Below are 9,184 nucleotides of genomic sequence, written 5' to 3' on the forward strand. Positions count from 1 at the left end.
AACTGGACGCTAATGTAACTTTTTTTTTTTACTCTACTTCTTTCATTTTATTTTTTAATGCTTCCTTTTCTGAGTCAGAGTTTGTCTGTCTTTGTCTGTCTTGGAACTCTCTGTCAACTAGTCTGGTCTCGAACTTACAGAGATCTTCCTGCCTCTGCCTCCTAATCTAATGCTGATATTAAAGGCATGTGCCACCTTGTCAGACTACTCTATTTTTTAAAGGATTTTCTATCTTTTTTCTTTTCTCTCCCAAGCCTATGTATATATTTTAAACATGTTTAAACCATTTAGAGGCTTTTTCAGTCTGAATCTCTCTTTACTGTATATATCTATCTTTTTCTGAGTATATGAGTCTTAAATCTCCTAAGCAACATGTCTAGGTTTAAAGATGTGGCATTGGAAGCTGGTTCTGCCCCATTCCTTAGCTTCCTGAGAGTCTAGCTTCATAGTGGAGATACAGGTGGGAACCACATTTATTACCACAACTCTGTGAAGTTTCTAAGTCCATGAAACCAACAAGAATCATACTGTTGGCTGCTCATAAACAAAATTTAAGTGCTTGGTGGCAGGGCCTCTTAAAAGAGCTGCGAGGTTTTTGTCACTAACACTGAGTCAGGAACCCTCTATTTTTTACTTTTAAAACAGTCTTATTTTACATACCAATCCCAGTTCCCTCTTCCATCTTCCTACTCATCCCAGCATCTCCTCACAACCCCCTCATCCACTTCCCAGAGAGGGTGAGGCCTCCCACTGGGAGTCAGCAAAATCTGTCACACCATTTGAGACAGGACCAAGCCCCTGCCCTCTGTGTCAAGGCTGAGCAAGTTATCCTCCATAGGGAATGGGCTCTAAAGAGCCAGATCATGCTCTAGGAATAAATACTGGTTGCACTACTAGTGGCCCCACAAACTGCTCATGCCTCACAATTGTCACCACATTCAGAGGGCCCATTTTGGTCTTATCTTGTTCCCCAGCTGTCGGTCTCGGGTCAGTGAACTCCCACTAGATCAAGTCAGCTGTTTCTCTAGGAATACCCATCTTGGTCCCTTTGCTCATAATGCCACTCCCCCCTCTATGACTGGAGTCCAGGAGTTCGGCTTAGCTGTGAATCTCAGCATCTGTTTCTATCAGTTACTAGATGAAGGTTCTATGATGACAATTAAGTCATCAATCTGATTACTGGGGAAGGGCACTTTAGGCATCCTCTCCAGTATTGTTTAAATTCTTAGCTGGGGTCATCCTTGTGGTTTCCTGAGAGTTTTTCTAGTGCCTGGTTTCTTGCTAACCACACAATGGCTCCTTCTTTCAAGGTATTTCTTTCCTTGTTCTTCTTCTCTGTCCTTTACCTAACTCAAACTTATCAATCCTTCATGTTCTCCTCCCTGCTCCCTTCTCCCCTCCCCATCCCTTCCCAATGCTGCCAATTTACTAAGGAGATCTTCTCCACTTCCCCTTGGGGGGGGGACCCATGTATGTCTCTCTTAGGGTTCTCTTTGATTAGGAAGCCTCTCTTAAGGGAGCCCACTGGAGTAAAGATGGTTACCAAGAAGCTGCACTTGACTCTGTTCTTGTCTATCTAGAATCCTTTTTTAAAGCTTTCTCAGGCTTTATGTGAAAATTCTTGCCCCATGATGGATGCCATTTGTAGATGAAAGTTTCTGTGCTGCCTGTTCCCACAGCTGTTTAGTCCCTAAGAAACACACGAAGTTTATATTAATTATAAACTGTTCGGCATATTAGTTCAGGCTTATTATTAACTGACTCTTACAACTTAAATCAGTATGGTATTCTCACCTTGCTTCTTCTGCATCTAGCTGGTAACTATGTCTCTGCCTTTTCTCCTTCCAGAATTCTCTTATTCTGGTCACCCCACTTATACTGCCTGCCTGTCTCCTGACCAATCAGCATTTTAATAAACTAATACAAGTGGCAAATCTTTACAGTGTTTAAGAGCATTCTCCCACAGCAGATGACCCCTCTTCCCCCTTGTATGTTGTAAAAAGGAGCAGCCACCCAGCTCCCAGCTACCTTGGCTAGTTTATATTCCCAAATAACAACACACAAATTGTATTCATTTAAAACACTGCTGGCCCATTATTTCTAGCCTCTTCTTGGCTAACTCTCACATCTTAACTAACCCATTTATAATAGATCTGTGTATCACCACATGACTGTGGCTTACAGGCAAGATTCTATCCTACATCTGTCTCGGGCCGGAGAGCCATGGCATCTGCCACACTGCCTTCTACCCAGCATCCTGTTCTGTCTACACCACCTACCTAATTTTTTCTCCTATCAAAAGGCCAAGGCAGTTTCTTTATTTAACCAATGAAATCAACACAAAACAGAAGACCCTCCTACATCACTTGTATACCCCTTTCAGCTATTGGGAGAGAGGACCCTGCACCTCGCCTGGGCAACACAGGAAAACTGGCCCTGGTGATACGAGTGAGGGGACCATATCCAAGAGCCCGTGAGCAGGAGAACAGGCCTGTTCCTTGTTCCTTAGCAGCATTGGATGAACTTGCCAATGCAGTGCTGGGGAACTCATCCAGGTAGTGATGATGATAAGGGAAATCCAGTGAGGTGACCAACCCAGCCCCAAACCAGTGCTATGAGCTGGTCCACTTCAACATCTACCCCATCTATGATCTGCTGGAGTGTATAAAGGGACTGGCCCTACAGACCCAAAGATCCAGGATCTGCAGGACACAGGACAACAACAGGCTATCCAAGAGGAGCCCCACGGAGAGCCCATTATCAGTGGTGTAGCAGAAAGCAGAGGGCTTGAATCAGACAAATGACTTGAGGCAAGGAACACTTGCAAGTAAAGATGAATGGACTGAAGGGCAAACTGTGTCTCAACGGGCCACACTGCAACTTCCACAAGATCTTACTTTTTTTGGTTCTGCTTTTGTTTTGGTTTTTCTTTTAAACTAGGTTTGGTGTTGCAAGGGCAGAGAGCAGATTCAAGGAGATGGGGAGAAAGTGGGAATCAGGATGTGGTATAAAATCCACAACGAATCAATAAAAGTAAAAAGAAAAATGAAGGAAATAATTTAGTGATAACAAGAGATCCTACTTTATTCAGAGGGGGTAAATCTGTATCTGAAGTATAATGTGTTGTTAGAAGGAACAGACCTTATAACCCATTAAACTGATGTTTAAAGCTCAGGGGTTTAGTCTGCTTTAGGCAAGCCTGCAGCAGACACAATGACATACAAGAGAATGGAGGATCACAGAGAACTCACCCACTGGGTCAATCAGATCCTGACCAGAAATCGTTTCACACCAACAAAATCATTGCAACCATATTCTTTTACAATTGAAAGCAGTGAGCACCATGCCTGGCTCATAGAAAAAGTCATAAAACTCATATTTGTGAAGTAAAATATTTAAGGCTATATTAGTAAAGCTATCTTCAGGGTTTGATTTTTAACTTTCCTTTTATTTATTCTTTGTGCCTTTCACATCATGCATCTCGATCCCATTCACTTCTCTGCCCCTCCCTATTTGCCCTCTGACCCTGCAAACTTCCCTTCAATAAAATAAAATTTAAGAGAAGAAAAGAAAGAAAACCCTTGTCGTGGAAGCTGTAGTGTGACTCAGTCAGTCACACAGTTTATGCTCTAGTCCATACATCTTTACTGGCGAGTGTTCATTCCCAAGAGTCACACTCGGATTCAGTCTCTGCTTTCTGCTCCACTGTTAACACTGGGCCCTCACTGGAGCTCCTCTTGGGTATCCTATTGTTGTCCTCTGTCATGGAGGTCCTGCATCTTTGGGTCTGAAGGGCCGGTCCCTTCACATGCTCTAAAGACCATAGATGGGGTGGATGTTGGGGTGAGCCAACTCAGAACCCTGGTTCTGGGCCTGAGTAGTTGAAAGGTTGGTCATCCTGTCAGTTCTCCCCCATCCTCACCACCAGTGTGAGCTCACTAGCATTCCCCTGGCTAGTGCATCCCTTGCAGCAGTGAGCAAGGGTCAGGACTTGTTCTTCTTTCATGCTCTCGGGGTTGGCTCTCCCACACTTATGCCATAAGGGCCCACTCTCTTTCATTGCTCAGGTGAGGTGCAGGTGCCCCTCTCCCGAGTGCTGCAGTTGGTAAGGGACAGGGACAGCTCTCCTGCTCCTAAGATCTCCACACTGGCTCTCCTGCCCACCACAGGCAGAGATGGGTTGAGAGAGGGCATTTCTCTTCTACCCATGGCAACACAAAGCAGATGAGGGGCAAAGCCAGATCTCCCATGCTCATGTTCTCGGGGCCAATTCACAAGCATCCTTGTCCATAGGGGTCAGCTCTACTGTGCTGCCCAGGTGAGGAGCCACGCCCACTTTCCCTAGTGCTACAGTTGGTAATGGGGACAGTTAGCTCCCTTGCCAACCACAGGCATGGGTTTGGTATTTTTACTTTCTCTGGTTTTCAATGCTTGAAGAGCAAAGAACAAGGATCCTTAGGATCTCTTGAGAGCAACAGTAAGGGAGAGACGGTGGGGAAGCTAACAGCCAAAACCTCACCTACATGCCTCAACCAGAAACGAGAGCCCATTAAAACAGTCTGAAAGATGATACAAATAAAATTTAGGAAGTAAAAACTAACAAACGTGACCACCAGCAACAGGATGGTGTGGGCTGCTCTGGTCTCAGCATGGCCTCTGTGGTCCTGATTGGGAGCACAGATACACTGAGTTCGCTGGTGATGTCTATATAGGAGAAGCACCATGGAGACACTGGTCCAGGTCATGATGCTGATGAAAGTGGCATCATGGGCAAAGCGCAAGAAGACAATGCCTACACTGAAACCAGAGGTGGAACAGACCATCTTGCTTTTAGAATCAGTGTCATTGCCTGCTTTCTGTGGACCAGTGACTTTCATTGGAATGTAGATATTATTTAAGATGCCGAGCAACCAACAACTGTAACAAGAATAACTCACTAAATTTGGTGCCTTTCCTCTGAGCATGATCCTGCCCCAAGTACCAGGAACAAGAGTGACAAACTGATGAGTGCTCAGCACACAAGTGGAGCACAAATTTATGCTTCGAGCCACCAGGCGAATGAAGTACTGAAGTTTACATTTGAGGTCAGTCAGAGGATTTCTTGGAGCAAAAACCGTCATATTGTTTGGAAACCCAGTGATGAGGAGAATCAAGGCATTGGCCACAGCCATGTGGCTAAGGATCACCTGTGTGGGCTTCAGTTGAATGCCAGCAAAGACTGGAGAGAAATTATGGATAAACAGAAGGATGTTGGCCACAGTTCCAATCCCAGTCTGGCAAAGCAGGAAGATCTGGAGAGCAGTTTCCTCAATGGTTTTCAGGTCTTTGTTATGAGCAGACATGGAGAGCGCTTCACTGGACACTGGAGTGACCATCGGGGGGACGGTTCTGTCCTCAAGGCTTTGCTCTGTTCTCCAAGCTTACCAATTGATTTGGGGTGGTTTCTTCTCCCGAAAAGGGAGACACTACAGTGTCATACTACAGTAGCTTTGCCTGGAGAACAATGCACAGACATTAACTCAGAATAAATTTTTGTGCTTATTGAATTCCTCCTGCCTCAAGATGAAAGTTGTATGGATCCTGCAATTCTACCTTTATTGGCAAAAACCACAATGACACACGTTTGGGCTTTGCATGTGAATGCAGGAGAGTGGAAGAGTATACACTTCCTCATCAGTATTCAATATCACTTCCTTATGCTATAGTAATGTGTTAAAAAATAAATGTTTACAGGCTACCAGTAAAGCTCTGTCTCTGAGTTAAAAGCAGGAAATCAGCATGTTGGCTTTTGAGAAAATTTGATACTATGCATGCACATAACAGAATACCAATCATTTCTGATAAAGCCTCTAGTGTTCTCATCACACAGATGAACCTAGGTTTGCACATGTATCCTCTACACAAAAAAAAATTCCTCATTTGTTAATGAGTCTCAGTTATTAACAATTTTATCTAGCTTAATTGTTGTTCTACACTGTCAGGTCTCAGAGACCGACTTACTTGTACCATCTCAGTCACATTTGAACCCATTAACACAATCACAAGTATACCCTTAGCAAGCCGATGCTTAGTCTGCATCTTACTTGGTTGTATCTTTTCCATAGGAACTCAGCCTCCATACATCAGCTAGACTCCACCAACCCACACACAGACGTCACACTGAATGCTATTTCCAGCTGAATGCTGATCGGGAAACGGACATTTATTTGTGACTAAAACAAGACACTGACCCGCTTGAACTGAACTGCAGACATCCAGAAGAAGCCATGAGTCATGCTGGTTTCAGAAGACAAGGTACAGTGAAGAAGGAAGAAGGGAAATTTAAAAGGTCTGTGGCTGAAAGGATCCCACCTTCCAAGCCACAGCAAGGATGAGGATGCTCATAGGATGAAGGCCAGTTCCTGAGGCCAGTTTCCTGTGAAGCATATCTCACAGTGCCTTGCCCATTGAAGACCTTCTTGGTGTAGCTCTTGGACTGAAAAAGAATGCAAGGAACTTCAGTGCCCCTTATTTTCAATGCACTGTTGTAAAGGGGGCCCCCAAAGAGTCCAGGTTTCCAGTGCTCATAAGACAACAGTGTACCTGGACATGACATCCCTCAGAGAGCTCATAACTGCGTCATCCGTGGTGTCGCTGAGATTGTCTGCAGTGGGGAAAACAACTCCTTCATCCCCAGAGCAAATCTCATTTGTACCTCCTGGTGCCTAATGATGACGCCTAGAAGTCTGTTAGATCGTAATGAGTAGCTGAAGTTAGAAAAAGTTTTCCATGTCTCCCTTGGGAGAATCTAAGTTCTGAATTGGTCTTGGAGTCAGGCATGAATTAGCCACTCAAGAGTAGATCAAGAGATTTGTTGTGTGTATCTCCAGGGAATATTTTCCTCCTGCACCATCATGCTGTCACAAAGTCCTCCCAGAAAACATCAACATGTCATTAGGGGTCTGTTATCCTCCAGAAAGTTATTTCATTCCATATTTTCCTATGTGAGTTCCAGGATATTTAAGTCTGGCAAATGTGTTAACTGAAGTCAATGTTTCTCTCCTGAGTTCTGGGGCTACTCCAATGACCACCTGTTCCCAGGGAGATCATGAGTTGTTTTCTGATACACTCAAAAATCCTTATCAGCAGCCTAATGTACTGCACTAGTATCTGGAGAATCTGCTTGTAAAGAAGAGATCCCGGACAATCAGGCAAAGATATGGAAATAAATAAATAAGAAATAAGTAGGTCCAAGCACATTTACTGCTATTCTTGGTTTAATAGAAAACTAGAGACCTAGTTTTGATTTTCATTTGGTGGAAAGTAAAAAACTCCTGTGATAAATCAAAAAATTGAGGCACAGTCTAAGAACATTTACTTGGATGTGTGAGAATCAAACTATCATTGCACAATAGTTGTCCACAGTGAATATGCCAGCTTTGGGGATAAATATATGTTGAAATAAAGCACAGAAAGAAGACTAATATAACACTTATTCCTCAAGTGCCTTCAGCTGATCTAGGATAAACATTGGCTAATTGACATTTACATATGGGCTATTAGCCTCATACGTGAATATTTAGATAAGTGTTTTTCCTGTAGAATAACCTTAAATTTCCTTAAAAGACAGAAATTTAACAAGGGCCATGGGACGCTGAAAGGAGATAGAGCACAGTGACATAAGGTATTAAAGAACAGTAATAGAACTTGGAGAGTTGAATTTGGATGTGTGTAGGAGAGAAGGGTAGAGGTACCCTTGCCAGGTGTCAGTTATGTGCCAATATGTATGAGTCATTAACCTCATCTATAAGGAGAGAAAATGGGTCAAAACCCTTCAGGTAATAACAACGATGATGATTTTGTTTGATAATGAATAACATGGATCTTCCTGACCTCATTTGAGTAATTCCTTTATTTTCTAATTACAATTTTATGTGAATACTCATGTTGGGGTCAGGGAGAGGTGTGAGACAGGGTCTCCGTGTAACAGGTTGGACTGGAGCTCACTGGGTACCCTGAGCTATGCCTGAAGGCACGGCAATCCTTCAGACTCAGCCCCCTCTTGATGGAATTATGTAGAGAAGCACAATGTCTGCGTAATAAGAAAGGAGATTCAATCTACTTTGACAGAAGAGAGTGTTTTGTGGTGATATTGTGTGTTTGTCATTTTGACTGTAGACTTCAGTGACTGAAGATCACAGAACAAAGATCCTCAGGATCCCTCAAGATAGACGGTAAGGGAAAAATGGTGGGGAAACTTGGAGCAAGATCTTCAGTGACAGGTCTCAACCAGAGACAACAGTCTACAAAAGAAATGTGAAAGAAATGAAAAGTGCAGTCTAGAGCATAAAAGCTTAGAAGTCATCTTCAGAAGAGGTCTAAACTGTGAAGCAGACATTTCTTTGGGATGAAGAAATTATTAGCATAATTAGGTGCACTGTACACCCCAATCACTAATCAGAAGTGTTGCAGAAGGGAGGAGGATTTTTATCTAGCATCTATCTATCTATCTATCTATCTATCTATCTATCTATCTATCTATCTATCATCTATCTATCTATCTATCTATCTATCTATCTATCTATCTATCTTACATACCAATGACAGTTTCCCTTCCCTCCTCTCCTCCCATTCCCTCCCCCCACCTCCCTTCTACCCCCACATCCACTCCTTGTCTGTCTCCATTCAGAAAAGGTAAGGTATCAACAAGGTATATCAAATTAAGGCAGGAAAAAGCTCCTCCCCCTTGTATCAAAGCTGGACAAAGCATCCCACCATAGGGAATAGGTTCCAAAGAGGCAGCTCATGCATCAGGGACAAGTCCTGGTTCCACTGCTAGGGGCCCCACAAAAGACAAAACTACACAACTGTCACCCCCATGCAGAAGGCCTAGGTCGGTACCTTGCCAACTCCCCAGCTATCAGTACAGAGACCATGAGCTCCCATAAGCTCAGATCAGCTGTCTCTGTGGATTTTCCCATCATGATCTTGACCTCCCCTCCCTTGATCATATACTCCCTCCATCCTCTCTTCAACTGACTACCAGAGCTCGGCCCAGTGTTTGGCTGGGGATCTCTGCATCTGCTTCCATCAGTTACTGGATGAAGGCTCTATGGTGACAATTATGGTATACACACAAAGTAGTAAAGATTTGGAAAGTGTGAGATGGAGAATCCAAAGAAACTCTTCTTAGGTGATGACTTTG

At 43.6% G+C, this 9,184-nt stretch overlaps 1 protein-coding gene across 1 annotated transcript; it reads right to left on the bottom strand.

Annotated features, from left to right (window-relative positions):
• Nucleotides 1-4,424: 4,424 nt before the first annotated feature.
• Nucleotides 4,425-5,375, bottom strand: LOC126491685 (vomeronasal type-1 receptor 4-like). Its single transcript, XM_050127519.1, has one exon. It carries the CDS (start codon nt 5,373-5,375, stop codon nt 4,425-4,427), a length of 951 nt encoding a protein of 316 aa, XP_049983476.1.
• Nucleotides 5,376-9,184: the final 3,809 nt, after the last annotated feature.

The sequence above is a fragment of the Alexandromys fortis genome, unplaced genomic scaffold, assembly GCF_014885135.2.
Source record: "Alexandromys fortis isolate MF-2015 unplaced genomic scaffold, M_Fortis_MF-2015_v1.1 scaffold_267, whole genome shotgun sequence".
NCBI classification, from domain to species: Eukaryota; Metazoa; Chordata; class Mammalia; order Rodentia; family Cricetidae; genus Alexandromys; species Alexandromys fortis.